General features: G+C 42.1%; 1 protein-coding gene across 2 annotated transcripts in view; it reads left to right on the forward strand.

Annotated features, from left to right (window-relative positions):
• ACSS2 (acyl-CoA synthetase short chain family member 2) overlaps nt 1-15,063 on the forward strand; it is a 41,972-nt gene that overhangs the window by 16,075 nt on the left and 10,834 nt on the right. Inside the window, exons 3-8 of one of the 2 annotated variants that reach the window (XM_053573928.1) lie at nt 10,693-10,784; nt 10,922-11,025; nt 11,279-11,351; nt 11,626-11,701; nt 11,861-11,975; nt 13,196-13,234. In XM_053573928.1, coding sequence (XP_053429903.1) covers nt 10,693-10,784; nt 10,922-11,025; nt 11,279-11,351; nt 11,626-11,701; nt 11,861-11,975; nt 13,196-13,234 — 499 coding nt within the window. The remainder of the gene's footprint in view (nt 1-10,692; nt 10,785-10,921; nt 11,026-11,278; nt 11,352-11,625; nt 11,702-11,860; nt 11,976-13,195; nt 13,235-15,063) is intronic. The other variant, XM_053573927.1, reaches the window with a different exon arrangement.

The raw sequence follows: 15,063 nt of genomic DNA on the forward strand, positions 1-15,063 counted from the left end.
GTTCTAAGATCTGGTCTACTTATTAAAAGCCTTGTGATTTTACTTGCAGAGAGAATCTTATTTATATAATATAAATAAGACTCTGAAGCTATTCATTCTGGAATACATTACAAAGGGTATTCAATCTTTTTTCTTCTGTGCTGCAAAGTTAGAAGAATAAGAGTTGCTTTGAGCCACATATTAAATACACAAACATTAACAAAAGCTGATAAGCAAAAAAAGATCCATGCATACTTTTCACAATATCTGACACCACACATAAGCAAAATAGTCTCGAAATAATCTGCTTGTGGCTCACAGGCCACAGGTTGGACACTCCTGCACATAAAGCTGCCCATGCAGGAAATCTCTATAGCATAGCAACATCTGTGTTTCTGAGGACTAGAGACTCATTTTTATAATAAGTATTTCTTTCTAACCATGATATTTTAATACATGGAAATCTATCCAAATGAGCAGTTGTAGAGGACTTTTGTTTAACTTTAGTTTTAGCTGCTCTTGAGTATGACTACCCATTTGAGGTAGTCTCCAAACTGCCACATATATTAAGTTTAGAGAATCCTAAATGTGACATCCAGATTTGATGAAAATCTATCTACTTGTTTTCATATGACATGTATCAAACTGACAGAAATCTAATTTTTTTTTGCCTGGATAGCCAGGCTCCATAGATAATCCAGTAGCTTCTAGCTGCAGGTTTAAAAACAAACAAAAAAAAAAGTTTTTTGAGACAGAGCCTTACTCTACTGACCCAGGCTAGGGTGCCATGGGCTCAGGCTAGGTCATAGCAACCTCAGACTCCTGGTTTAAATGATCTCCTGCCTCAGCCTGCCCAGTAGCTGGGACTACAGGTGCCTGCTGCAATGCCTGTCTAATTTTTCTATTTTTAGTACAGATGGCATCTTACGCTTGCATAGGCTGGTCTTGAATCTTGAGCTTAAGGGATCTTCCCACCTCAGCCTCTTAGGGCTGGAAGGTGTGAGCCACCAAGCCCAGCCAGGTTTTTAAAATTTGTAGGCATTTACAGATATGTGTAGGTGCTTAGGATATCGCACTAAACAAGCAATATCTGGTTCCTTGTCTTATGAAACTCATAATCTGATGGGGGCAAGATTTTATTGCCACAATTGCCCGTGAGCTACAATTTTGTTTAGGAATTAATATTAGGAACATGTGCTTTTCTTTATTTCTAGGGAGAGGGTGGGGAGGTAGGAGACTTGTCTCCAGGAGCCAGTGATCCTGTGATAAGTGACACTACCAAGGACTTTGAAGGTGGACATACGAGGGCCCCCTTGCCTGAGGTTTTGAGTCTTTCAGGAAGTTGTTAGGATGTTGAAAAGATCATGGAGAGTATGATCTTGGCCACAGGCTAAAGCTTAAAGTGGTTGGGAAGGCTCCTCCCTAGTCTCTTCTGGTATTCTTGGAGATTCTTAGGAGAGAAGCATTTCAGTGTTCATTTGGGAACATTCTAGATTGGTAGAGTGGAACATACACTAGCCTGGAAATCAGAAACCTGGGGTCTAGTAATGGATTTGCCCTTAACCCCGTATATCATGCCTTGACAAACTATTTCCTCTGGATTTCTTGTCTCTCTCTCTGTGTCCCTCTCCCTCTCTCTCTCTCTTTTTTTTTTTTAGATTAATGCTTTCTTTCTGTTGTCCAAGCTGGAGTACAGTGGTATAATCCTAGCTCACTGCAGCCTCAAACTCCTGGGTTCAGCCTCCCAAGTCGTTAGGATTACAGGTGTATGCCACCATGCTTGGCTAACTTAAAAATGTTTTTTTTTTTTTTTTGTAGAGACAAGGTTTAACTATGTTGCCCAGACTGGTTTCAAACTCCTGGCCTCAACAATCCTCCTGGCCAGGCCTCCCAAAGTGTTGGGAATCCAGGTGTGAGCCTCCCTGCACGGCCAGATTTGTATCTTTAAGATGGTGATAATAATACTTGATCTACCTACTGCTAAGGTAGCAGTGAGGATCAGGTGAATGAATGTCCTCTAAAGCTGTTTATATTCATGTGAGGAATCAGCTGGATTCTTCTTTGATTTACGTAACAATCATGTGAAGCAGGCATGGTAGATTTCATTACTTTGACCTTTACTTCAGCTGAGTTTGTTCTTCATTTGCCTTTTTCCCATGTGAGTCCCATACCCTGAATCTCAGCTTCCAAGGTCTTCTTCCAGTCCCTTTCATGGCGCAGAGTCCAGGACTAAGTACATTTAGGGGCTCAAGAAACTCTTCTTGGCATGACTCCAAATTCCACTCTGTAAGTTCTAAACTCTTTTCTTCTCTGTGTCTACCTCTTTTTTTGAAATAGACTTTGAGAGCCCACTTCCTTGCTCCTGGAAAGAAAATAATGAGAATCAAAGAATCTTAAGATACATTAAAGATTACTTAATCTAACACCAACTTCTCCTACCAATTCCCTTCTCTCATCTTATTTATTTTATTTATTTATTTATTTAGAGGCAGAGTCTCACTCGGTTGCCCTGGATAGAGTGCAGTGGCATCATTTTAACTCATTGCAACCTTCTGGGCTCAAGTGATCTTTCTGCCTCAGCCTCCCTAGTAGCTGGGAATACAGTCACCTGCCACAACGCTGGTTCTATTTTTAATAAAGACAGAGTCTAGGTCTTGCTTAGGCAGGCCTCAAACTCTTGATCTCAAGCAATCTGCCTGCCTCAGCCTCCCAGTGAGCCTCAGCGCCCATCCCCTTTCTCTTATCTTTATAGAGAAGGAAGCTGAGCCTCAGAGAGAGTTGAAAATTTGTGCAAATTTATACATTGAATTAGGTGTAAGCAATAAATCTAGATCTGGTGACTCCATATTCAGAGCCAGAGGTTCCTAAATTTTTTTTTTTTTTTTTTTGGCAGGGGCTAGGTTTGAACCCGCCACCTCCGGCATATGGGACCGGAACCCTACTCCTTGAGCCACAGGCGCCGCCCTATGAGGTTCCTAAATTTTAATGTAGCTAAATAACTACCCAAGGATCTTATTAAAATCCAGATTCCTGGACCCCACCCCGGGCTATTAAATCAGAATCTTCAGAGGGTAAGACCTCTGACTTGTATTTTTACAACCCCCTGAGAAAAATAATTACTTAGATCAGTAGTCTTAAAGTAATTATTGAAAAATAATTGTTTAGATTAGTAGTTTTAAGCTCTTAAAATTTTACGGTTAAAATAATTTTGGAAAATTATGTAACTCTTGCTTTAAAGTTCATATATAAAAATTTTATCATAAGATTTAAAAATCTCAAAGAATGTAATTTCTAAAATATTTTATATTATATACATGTATATAACTGGCACCAAAGCTGCTTTGGCCAAAGGGGAAAGGCACAAGGTCTCTGGATCAAGGCCTAAAAATAGCTGGCCAGAGGACAGGGTATAATAATAGCCCAGACTGCAGGGCAAGAGTTCCATACCCTGAAACTCAGCTCCAGGGGCTTCTTTCAGTTTCTCCCATGGCACAGAGTCCAAGACTGAGCCCACTGTAGGGGCTTCAGAAACTCTTCTTGACATGACTCTGAATTCCATTTTGTAAGTTCCACACTCTTTTCCTCTCTGTGTCTACCATTTCTCCTGCCTGTCCAGCATCTATCTTCTTAGTCTATCCTATTTTATCCCTTCTTTCCTTTCATATTTCGTTCTCTCTGATCAGCTGGATCCAGCTGGCCTTATGAGCAGAGACAAATTTGTCCATTCTTTCTTTTATCCATTGGTTAAGTACCCACCACATATCAAAATTTGTGGTAGGCACTCACGAGGAAACAGAGAAGAAGATGTCTTGTCTACCATTAAGGAGGGAAACAGATGTGTACATATGACTATATAATGTTAACAAAAAATAAATGCCAAGTATTGTCTTGGCCAGAAGGAATGAATTAATGAATAGTGCTAAATCTTCCTGATGAATGAATGAAGAGTTACAATCTTTCTGGAAAGGAAGATTTATAAAGATGTCTCTATTTTCCAAATTAATATGTACATTTATTGCAACTCCAATTAAAAGCACAATGAGTTTTTAATTGAGATATAACTTAAGCCGTAATTTACCCATTTAAAATGAACAATTCAATAATTTCTATTATAGTCACAGAGGTATACAATCCTTAGTACTATTAATTTTGGAACGTTTTCACCACCCCCAAGTTATTTCTCATTTCCTCCCAATTTCCTCTACTCCAGCTCCAAGCAACCACTACTGTACTTTCTTTTTTTGCAGTTTTTGGCTGGGGCCAGGTTTGAACCTGCCACCCCCTGCACATGGGGCTGGCGCCCTACTCCTTGAGCCACAGGCGCCGCCCCGCACTACTCTACTTTCTGTCTCTATGGCTTTGTCTATTCTAAATAATTCATATAAACAGAATCATACAATATGTGGCCTTTTGTGTCTGTTTTCTTCACTTAGCATAACGTTTTCAAAGTTCATCCATGTGGTAACATAATACAATATGGATAGTACTTCATCTTTTTTATGGTTCAATAATATTGCATTGTATGGATATGTATTTTTCTTTATTCATTCCTCAATGGATGAACATTTCAGTTCATCCTTTCTAAATATTTATTTATTTATTTATTTATTATTAGAGCCAGGGTCTCACTTTGTCGCCCTTGGTAGAGTGCTGTGGTATCATAGCTCATACCACCCCAGACTCCTGGGCTCAAGTGATTCTCTGGCCTCAGCCTCCCATGTAACTGGGACTATAGGAACCTGCCTACAACTCCTGGCTAGTTTTTTAGAGATAAGGTCTTGCTCTTGCTCAAGCTGGTCTGGAACTCCTGAGCTCAAGCAATCCATTGGCCTCGGCCTCCCACAGTGCTAGGATTACAGGTATGAGCCACTGTACCTGGCTATACTTTTTTTTAAAGACAGAGTCTTGCTCTGTCACCCTGGCTAGAGTACAGTGGTGTTATTATAGCTCACTGCAACCTCAAACTCAAGGGATCCTCCTACCTCTGCCTCCTGAGTAGTTAGGACTATGGGTGCATGCCACTGCACCCAGATCATTTTTCTATTTTTTAGTGGAGATGGGGCTTACTCTTGCTCAGGCTTGGCCTAAACCTTCTGAGCTCAATTATCCTCCCAGTTCAGCCTCCCAGAGTGCTGGGATTACAGGTGTGAACTACCATGCCTGGCTTGTTTATACTTTTTGGTACCATGAATAATGTTGCTGTGAACATTTGTGTATAAATTTTTGTGTAGACGTATGTTTTCAGCTCCCTTGGGACTGTAAGGGAGTGTAATCACTGGGTCACAGGTAACTCTATATTTGACCTTTTGAGGATTTTCCAGACTGTTTTCTAAAGTAGCTGAACCATTTTATATTCCCACCAGCAAGGTATGAAGTTTCCAATTTCTCTATGTGCTTTCCCATATTTTTTGTTGTCTGTCTGTTTGATTATGGCCATCCTAATAGGTATGAAATGGGATCTCATCATTGTTTTGATTTGTATTTCCCTGATCATGCCTGCTCTTGAAGACTGGTTGAGTATAGAGTTGGCTTTCTGAACCAGGGGGAAAGGAAAAAGGTAAGGAATCTACATTTAGGCAGGCGCTTCATGAATGGAGAATTTTATAATTGAGAATTTTACTCTAGTATCAGTTTTTACTTAGTGGAAAGCTCTTATAGTTTCAAATGATACAATGAACTATTATATAGTCTTAAAAGAATGAAGTCCTGGGCGGCGCCTGTGGCTCAGTGAGCAGGGCGCCGGCCCCATATACCGAGGGTGGCAGGTTCAAACCTGGCCCCAGCCAAACTGCAACAACAAAAAAAAAATAGCCGGGCGTTGTGGCAGGCGCCTGTAGTCCCAGCTACTCAGGAGGCTGAGGCAGGAGAATCGCCCGAGCCCAGGAGTTGGAGGTTGCTGTGAGCTGTGTGACGCCACAGCACTCTACCAAGGGTGATAAAGTGAAACTCTGTCTCTACAAAAAAAAAAGAAAAGAAAAAAAAAAAGAATGAAGTCCTGCCATTTGCAACAACATGGATGGAACTGGAGAACATTATGTTAAGAGAGATAAACTAAGCACAGAAAAAAATCTTGCATGTTCTCACTCATATGTTGGAGCTAAATATATAAAACAATTGATATCATGGAGACAGAGAGTAGAATGATGGTTACCAGTGGCTGGAAAAGGTAGCAGGGAGTGAGGGATAAAGTGAGGATGTTTAATGGATACAAAAATATGGTATCTATCTATAGATAGAATGAATAATATTTGATAGCACTGCAAAATGACTATCATCAACAATAAGTTAGGTTATCTTTAAAACAACTAAAAGAGAGGAACTGAAGTGTTCCTAACATGGGAAGATGATGGATACCTGGTGTGGTGGATATCCCAATTGCCCTGATTTGATTAATTCACATTATATATCTGTATCAGAGTATCTCATGTACCTTACAAATATGTACAAGTGTTATATATCCATAATAGTTTGAAAATTAAAAAAAATTTTGAATGATAGGTTGATAGTTGATTCCCATTTTATTTATTTATTTATTTATTTATTTATTTATAAATATTATAAATATTTATTTATTTTATTTATTTATTTATTTTTATTTTTTCTGGTTATAGGCATTTATTGAATTTATCCATTTATTGATTTGACACACTTCTCCACTCCAGTCTAGCACATGATACAATCTGGGTAGGCAAGGCACTGATATAGGAAATGATGGGAACCCACAGCAGGGGTGGCAAAGGACATTGTGGGAGGGGCTGCTCTGGGGTCTGGGGTGGAGAAGGAGCCCCAGATGGCCTTCTTGGCAGGTGCTAGTAAACCTGATCCACATTCCCCTCATCCCCGCTCATTTCCCAGCCAAACTGCCCAGGTCCCCCTTCTCTGCTCCTCCCCTACCTGCCTGCCACCACACACACTTCCACATAACTCCTGTAGGCAGGCGAGAAGAAGAAGGGCCTGATTCATGAGCTGGATGAGGCTGCATTAGGGTCAAGCTGGATATTACTTGAAACCAGAAATCTATGGTGTTTCAAAAGGAACTTTTTCTAAGGAAGCAAGGGAAAGCCAAACAGAATGATAGATTTCTGATAACTATACTAAGAATTGTTCCTTGGTAGTCTTCAACCCCACAGTTCCCAGGGCTCCTGCACTTTAATTTTCTTCCTTATGCTAACTCTGGCTTTGGAAACAATATCTTCATTTTGGCTGTTATTTAGAAAGAGAGTCCCTGAATTAGAGACATGTAGAACTGTGCTGTCAATATGGAAGCCACTAGTCATACATAACTATTGATATTTAAAGTGACTAAAATTAAATACAATGAAAGATTGAGTTCTTCAGCTATGTTTTACTTGATTTGAGCCAAAAGGCTGAGAAGCGATCTTCTTCACCTACTTTTCAAGTGTTCAGTAGTTTTATGTGGCTGCCATATTGGCCAGCGCTGCTTCAAAATAACATTGCTACTAATGTGCTAAGTAACCTCAAGGTCATCACTTTCCATTTCTGTGCCATAGGTTTCTCACCTGTAAATAAGGATGGTGGATCTCAAAAGCTCCATTCTAACATCCTGAATGACTTTTGATTCATTTTGGGGGGTGTGCCTCCTTCTCATTCTTCCTTTAGCCCTTCTCCTTCCTTGCTACAGCTAGGACAGAAGTACCCAGAGGGAACATTAGGCTGCTAATTGGTCAAGGTACATTGCTTCCACTCTCTGGTTCTTCGGTGAAAGGGAGAGTGACTTGAGGGTATACATACATATGAGTGCTTCACATTTGTTCAGTGCTTTATGGATCATAGAACTCTTTCCCCATTATTTCTTCTTTTTAAAGACTCAAAGAGTCTTAAAGTTGGAAAGGCCTTAAAGGTCATCTCAAACTTCAATGAATAGGAATTATATAGGGAGCTTGTAAAATGAAAATTCTTTTTTGTTTTTCGGGTTTTTAAAAAATAGAGATGGGAGTCTCACTCTTGCTCGGGCTGGTCTTAAACTCCTGGCCTCAAGCAATCTTCCCACTTTGGCTTCCCAAAGGGCTAGGATTATAGGCATGAGCAACCATATGCCAGAAGTCAATGTTTTAGCAATGACTTGATAGAGAATAAGTCATGTGGCCATCTGAAAGAAGAATGCTCCAAGTAGAGAGAAAAGTCTCTGAGGTTAAGTGTCCTTGGTATTTTTGCCAAACACTCAGGAGGCTGAAGCAGGAGGAGAGGGAGAGAGGATAGTTGTATAATAACTGGCTTTCTGAACCAGGGGGAGTGAGTGAACAGGATCTCACGATATTGTCCATGCCAGATACAAACTCCTAGGCTCAAGTGATTCTCCCACCTTAGCCTCCCAAGTAGCTAGGACTATAGGCGTGTGTGTCACCACGCCTGGCTGTAGTTGTCAACACTTAAAAATTGAGAAGTTTTGAAGAAAATAGATTCCAGGCCTCTTCAAAAATTAAAAAATATGGCAACATTGAGCCCTTACTCACAGATGGCAAAAGTTGACAGAAGCTAAGTTTAGATACTGGGTGTCTTCTTTTTCCAGAGTAAGTGTTCTCCAGATTTTCAGTCACTATCCCTCCCTGCTGTTTCTCCTAAAGCGAGGCCAAGTGCTATTGTACATGTTCTTCTGTTTTCTTATAGAAGAGTTAAGTGTAAAGGGAACTATTTCCTGTCTTTATTGAAAATTTTCTTTCATATGATCCACTTAACTTGCTTGTATTACCTGCTGGACTCTGCCAGTTTTTAAGCTTACAACTCCCAGTGTAGAGGAAAAAGGCCTGGACTCTTGAATCATGGTCCCTGCTCTGCTGCAGCCCACCCTGTGATCCAAAATATAACTAATAACCTCTTTGGATCTCAGAGTAAGGAAACTAAATTGGATGTTCTTTTAAGCATTCTAATGTCTTAGAAGACTTAGAATCTCACAGTAGGCCAGTACCCTGCCCCCTCCCCTCTTCCAGCCAGCCAGGGGCCCCGACCTGGTGTGTATATCAGAGTAAGAAGACACTGGAATGAATAAGGTGCTCATATATAATGTACAACTTGAGTCCAGAGCCAGAGAGAAGAATGCAGTATCTGTGTGTGGAGGGGGGTGAGGGTGGGCAGGTGCAGCTGGAAAGGGGCTTAAGTAAGCTGCATGTACTCACAGCTTGTGCTGTAACTTACAGGTTGTGCTTTTCTGTTCCCATGCACTCTCTATGTACCAGGCTATATTCTAGTGCTAGGGATGTAGCAATGAACAATACAGACGAGATTTCCACTGTCATGGAGATTATATCCCAGTGAAGGATACAGATACTATACAAATAAATAAAATGCATGAGATAATTTCAAATAATGGAAAGTTTCACTAAAAAAAAAATAGAATGATTTGCTAGAGAATTTCTGAAGGAACAAGCTGTGCACATATGTGGGTATATGTGTGGTTCATGTATCTGTACTTGCAGATGGGCTCATGTTTGAGTCCTGGGTACCTATGTATATATTTATGCTTATTTGTGCCTATGTGTGTAGATGGCAGCTTTTTTGCCAGAATGTTTATTTTAGTGTGTGTGATTTTACACAAATGAGTACACACAGGTGAACTGGTATGTAGTACTAATGAGTGAAGATCTGTGTATGAGCATGGATATATTGGCATTCAGCTGTACCTGGAGCTATTCCCAAGTTTCTGTGGCAGTTGTCAGTGAGCCTGTTAAGAAAATGCTTTTCTGGGTGCCGCCTGTGGCTCAGTGAGTAGGGCGCCGGCCCCGTATACCGAGGGTGGCGGGTTCAAACCCAGCCCCGGCTAAACTGCAACAAAAAAATAGCTGAGTGTTGTGGCAGGCGCCTGTAGTCCCAGCTACTCAGGAGGCTGAGGTAAGAGAATTGCCTAAGCCCAAGAGCTGGAGGTTACTGTGAGCTGTGACACCGTGGCACTCTACCAAGGGTGACAAAGGAAATCCTAAAAAAAAAGGAAATGCTTTTCTGCCTCTGGCATTCAGGATCATTTGCAGCTTCCTCTCTCCCTGCTCCTTCTCACTTTAGTAAGCTCTCTGTGTGTGGCTTCTCTTATCCTTAGGGGTTAAAGCCAAGGAGAGGATAGTAACTGACTCATGGAGCCAGGAGCTGGAAAGAGACGGATAATCTTCTTTGTAACCTCTGTTAGTAAAAAGGACTATAAATAAATCTGTCAATAAGTCAGTAGTCTTTGCCTCCATTAGTAAGAATAGACCTGGCTTCCCTGCCAGTCCATGTCCTCCACACGATGAGGCAAAGAGTCCTGGCTTGAAATCAGAAGATCTGAGGATCTATTCTTGGCTCTGCCGCTTATTATTGTGTGACCTTGTCCAGGCTATTGCATCATTCTAGGTTTCAGTTACTTCCTTCATAGATGATTTGGTGCAAGTGATCTGGAGACTCTATTCTGAACAACACCAATCAAGCAGCCTTGATACTCTCAGGAAGAATCATATCTGTGATTCCCTAGGATGGGCAAAAAGGGACTATCATTTCATTTTATCAGAGATGGACAGTGTATTTTCCAAAGACACATGACATATATATAAAGTATCTGGAAAGGCCAAAGTATCTGACCAGTTAGTTCAAGGTATGGTGGCAGATGGCTCACCCTTATAGGACAGTCCCAAGTTTTGATGTTACTGGATGGATTTTATGACTGTTCTTGTTTCTTGTTTGGGGAAAAAGTTGTAGCCCTAATCACTGGTTCTTTTTGGTGTATCTCAGGGAGGGCAATGAGCCAGGGGAGACTACCCGGATCACATACCATGAGCTTCTGATCCAAGTATGTCAGTTCAGCAATGTTCTCCGAAAACAGGGTGAGTGTGGGAAAGGGATGGAAGGAATCTGGTAATAACAGCAGAGAAAAAGCCAGTGGGAGGGGGGCCAGCTGGATGGGAGGGAGCAAGTAGCAGCAGAAAGGGTTCATGGTCCATATTCTGTGTCTTACCTGCAGGCATTCAGAAGGGTGACCGAGTGGCCATCTACATGCCTATGATTCCAGAACTTGTGGTGGCCATGCTGGCATGTGCCCGCCTTGGGGCTTTGCACTCCATTGTGGTAGGAATTTGGGCTGGTGAAAAGGGACAGGGGTTGGGGATGGGGCTCTGGAGAAGCAGGTTGGGCCTGGATGATAGAAGGTCTTAAATAACAAACTTAGGAGTTTAGAATGTTTGTGTCATAGTCCCTATCAGTTATTCAGTTTCTTCTAAGACCTTGGTCTAGAGATCCTAAAGGTTTCCTGAGCTCCTTTCCTTGTTTATTCAATTCCTGGGGCCTTCTTCTCTCCCTCAGTCTTTCTTCCCTTCCCTAGTTTGCAGGCTTCTCTGCAGAGTCTCTATGTGAAAGGATCCTGGATTCTGGTTGCAGCCTTCTCATTACTACAGGTGACTAATTCTCCTAACCCTTTTCTCCAGAATGCCCCCCCAACCTTGAGCCTTGTTCTTCAATCAGCTCGTTGGTATTTGGGGCTGCTCAGCATAAAGGGAAAGGACTGCCTGCCCTTCCTCACTTGGTCCCATTCCAGTTGATTTTCTGTCAGCTCAAATCAGCTGGAAGAGCCAGAATCAAGAGGCCCACTCAGGAAAGGCTCTGTGGACATCATGTCCACTAGGGAGTGTGGTGCTTACTAAGGCCTGGAATGTCTGTTGCTCCCCATAGATGCCTTCTACAGGGGGGAAAAGCTTGTGAACCTGAAGGAGCTGGCTGATGAGGCTCTGGAGAAGTGTCAGGAGAAGTAAGTGTGCTTAGCCATTTGGCTACTGCCCTGTGTTGACTGAGCCTTTTTCCAGTGCCAGGTTCCTTTTGTCCCCCTAACCTAAATTGATATGAGTGAGTCTTGCCAAATTCCCTTTGAGCCAACCAGGCTACCACTCTGGGCTTTTCTTTCCTCCAGGGATTTCTCAGTGAGATGCTGCATTGTGGTCAAGCACATGGGGCGGGCAGAGCTGAGCATGGGTGACTCCCCCAGCCAGTCTCCCCCAGTTAAGAGGCCATGCCCAGATATGCAGGTGAGTCCAACACTGCTGTATGCCTTCCTCTGGGCTCAAATTACCTCTTTCTTCTTTCCTAGGAAGTTCCTGATGCCCTCCTTTGCTTCCTTATCATAATACTGAGGATCTTGGAGCAATCCTAGGAACGGCTCCTGCGGCTGGGCAGGGTGGGAGCTGGAAGACTTTGACCTTGAATGTGGGTAGAGAGGCCTTTGACTATATGGGAGACTCCTGTGTTGGTTGGGGCTTTCTTATGGGTACAGGGAACCTGAAGAGCTTGGGCTTAGGCTAGAAATGTCTGACTTGGATTATTATATAGTCAACTTGATTACTGGGCTGTGACTTGAGTTGGGCTACCTTTGTGGCCTAGGGGATCCATGCCCACCATGGAAAGACCAGATGTCTTAATGACAAGATCTAGCTTTTTTTTTTTTTAAATTAATATAAGCCATTTTATATATAACAATAAGCACATAAACCTACTGTTCATTAAACATGTATTGAATCACAGAGTTGAATAGGCAGTGAATTCTATTAACCAGCAATTAAGATCTAGCTCTTAATAGCTTTGGATCCAGTGCCTATGGTGTGAATGATAGAAAAGCCCAATAACGGCCTCCAGGTCTGAGGAGCATGAGGGATGAAAATTCTAGGGTCCCGGTGGTGCCTATAGATCAAGCGGCTAAGGCACCAACCACATACACCAGAGCTGGTGGGTTCGAATCCAGCCTGGGCCTGCCAAACAATGACAACTACAACCAAAAAATAGCTGGGCATTGTGGTGGGCACCCTTAGTCCCAGCTATTTGGGAGGCTGAGGCAAGAGAATCGCTTAAGCCCAGGAGTTGGAGGCTGCCATGAGCTGTGAGCTGTGAGCTGTGATGCCACAGCACTCTACCCAGGGTGATAGCTTGAGGCTCTGTCTCAAAAAAAAAAAAAGAAAGAAAGAAAATTCTAGGGTCCAAAGGACAGATGGTTACTGAGATTCTGTGACTTAAGGGACTCTGAGTAATCTCGGGGCTAGAGAGGCTATAGCCTAATTTAAGAAAGTTGGAGAGATCCTGATTAGCATTAGGGGTTTCATATGTATAGGGGCTAGAAAATGGAGGCTGGGAGGACTAATGAAAGAGGAGCCTGAGGGAAAGGAGGCAGCCAGGGGTTTGGGGAATACTGACTCTTCTCTCCTATTCCTCGTATACTTGAACCCTGCTCACTAGCCTTTTTATGGGCTCTTAACAGGGTAAGCTGAAAGAGAAATCCAAGCATGTCCGACCCCAGGTATCCGTTTCTGCACTGCCTTGGGCACTGCTTCCCTGTGTGCTTGTCGGTGTGTCCATCTGCTATTTGCCTGTTTGCCCTACTGAGATAACTGCCAAACCTAACCCCCTTTCCTCTTGCCCCTGGGCCCCTTGTCATCTAAGCTACTTTGAAGCGTTGTGAAATCAAATATCTGTTGCTGCCTCTGTGAACTTGTGTAAAACATGCACCTTAGAGAGATAGCAACAGAACTCATTACATTCCTGCTGCTTAGGGCCTTTGTAGAAGATGGGACCAGGTAACCTGTCAGAAAGCATTTACTGTGCAGGCAGCCAAGAGGGACAGGCTAAGGAGCAGGTGGAAGAGGTAGAAACTCTGACCTTGGGAATTCATCATTAAGTGAGGGAGTTAGACATGTATTAAAATTAAAACCTAAGTTTTATAAAGAACACTAGAAGATTCCTAAATACATTCATATACTACTTTGGGATTTATAAACTACATAGAACTCTCTGATATGATCAATGTTAAACTGAAAAAAATGCTGTAAATGGTTCTAAGAAGTGAGATCCATAAGTGGGTACTCAGAACAGATTAGTATAGAGAAGAAAGTGGACCTGAAGTCTAGAGACCAATTTTTAGCTGTATGACCTTGAATAAGCCTCTTCTCCTCTCTGGACTTCAGTAATGGAGAAATGATAATACACCCTTAAAGAAAACACTTTCCTTATTAAAACAAAACACACTATTTCTCTAGGTTTTACTCTCCTCACAGGGTATATTGTTCTAAATATACTGTAGTTAACCTCTTAGGCTAATGGTAAATATAAGCCCCTTTTCTCCATTCTCATTAGCATGATGGAGAAAGATCTGATTCCCTAGGGACACTGTTTTCCTTTTAAAACTCAGGCAGGGTTTGGGCACAGTGGCTCATGTCTGTAATCCTAGCACTTTGGATGGTCGAGGTGGGAGGATTGCTTGAGTTCAGGAGTTTGAGACCAGCCTGAGTAAAAGCAAGACCCCATCTCTACTAAAAACGATTAGCCGGGCATTGTGGCAGGCACCTGGAGTCCCAGCTACTTGGGAGGCTGAGGCAGGAGGATCACTTGAACCCAGGAATTTGAGGTTGCTGTGAGCTAGTAGGCTGACGCCATGGCACTCTAGACTGGACAATAGAGTGAGACTCTCAAAAAAACCAAACAACACCAGCCTGAGCAAAAGCGAGACCCTATCTACTAAAAATAGAAAAAAACTGAGGCAAGAGGATCACTTGAGTTCAAGAGTTGGAGGTTGCTGTGAGCTGTGAAGCCAGGGCACTCTACCCAGGGCGACAGGTTGAGACTCTGTCTCAAAAAAAGCAAAAAAACAACAAAAAAGAAACTCAGGCAGGGATCTAAGCCCCTCCTTTTTCAAAAAACTTAGTGGTTTAGACTATAGAGTCTAGAGTCAGACTACTTGCATTCAGATCCTGGCTCTGTCACCTGCTGCTCTGTCAGCTTGAGCAAGTTACTTAAATTCTCTTGCTTCTGTTTTCCTATCTGTAAAACAAGAATAATAATGGCATCTCTCCTATAGGGTTCTGTTAGTGTATGGAAGATGCTGGCTCTTAGTAACTATTCGATAAATGTTATCTGTTTTTGCTTCCCTTTAATACAGCAGACAGACTAGCATTTCTAAAAGGCAGACAAGAAAATAAATTAAAAACTGCTAATTTTTAATACCAGAGTCCTTTAGATGATAGGATCCTGGATTTTTATTTTTTATTTTGTTATCCTGGAGGTGACAACAACCAGTTACTAAAAAACCAATGAGCAGGAAAATAGGCTTAAAAAGGTTTATGGCCTGAGAAT

Source organism: Nycticebus coucang, chromosome 21 (genome assembly GCF_027406575.1).
Source record: "Nycticebus coucang isolate mNycCou1 chromosome 21, mNycCou1.pri, whole genome shotgun sequence".
Taxonomy (NCBI): Eukaryota; Metazoa; Chordata; class Mammalia; order Primates; family Lorisidae; genus Nycticebus; species Nycticebus coucang.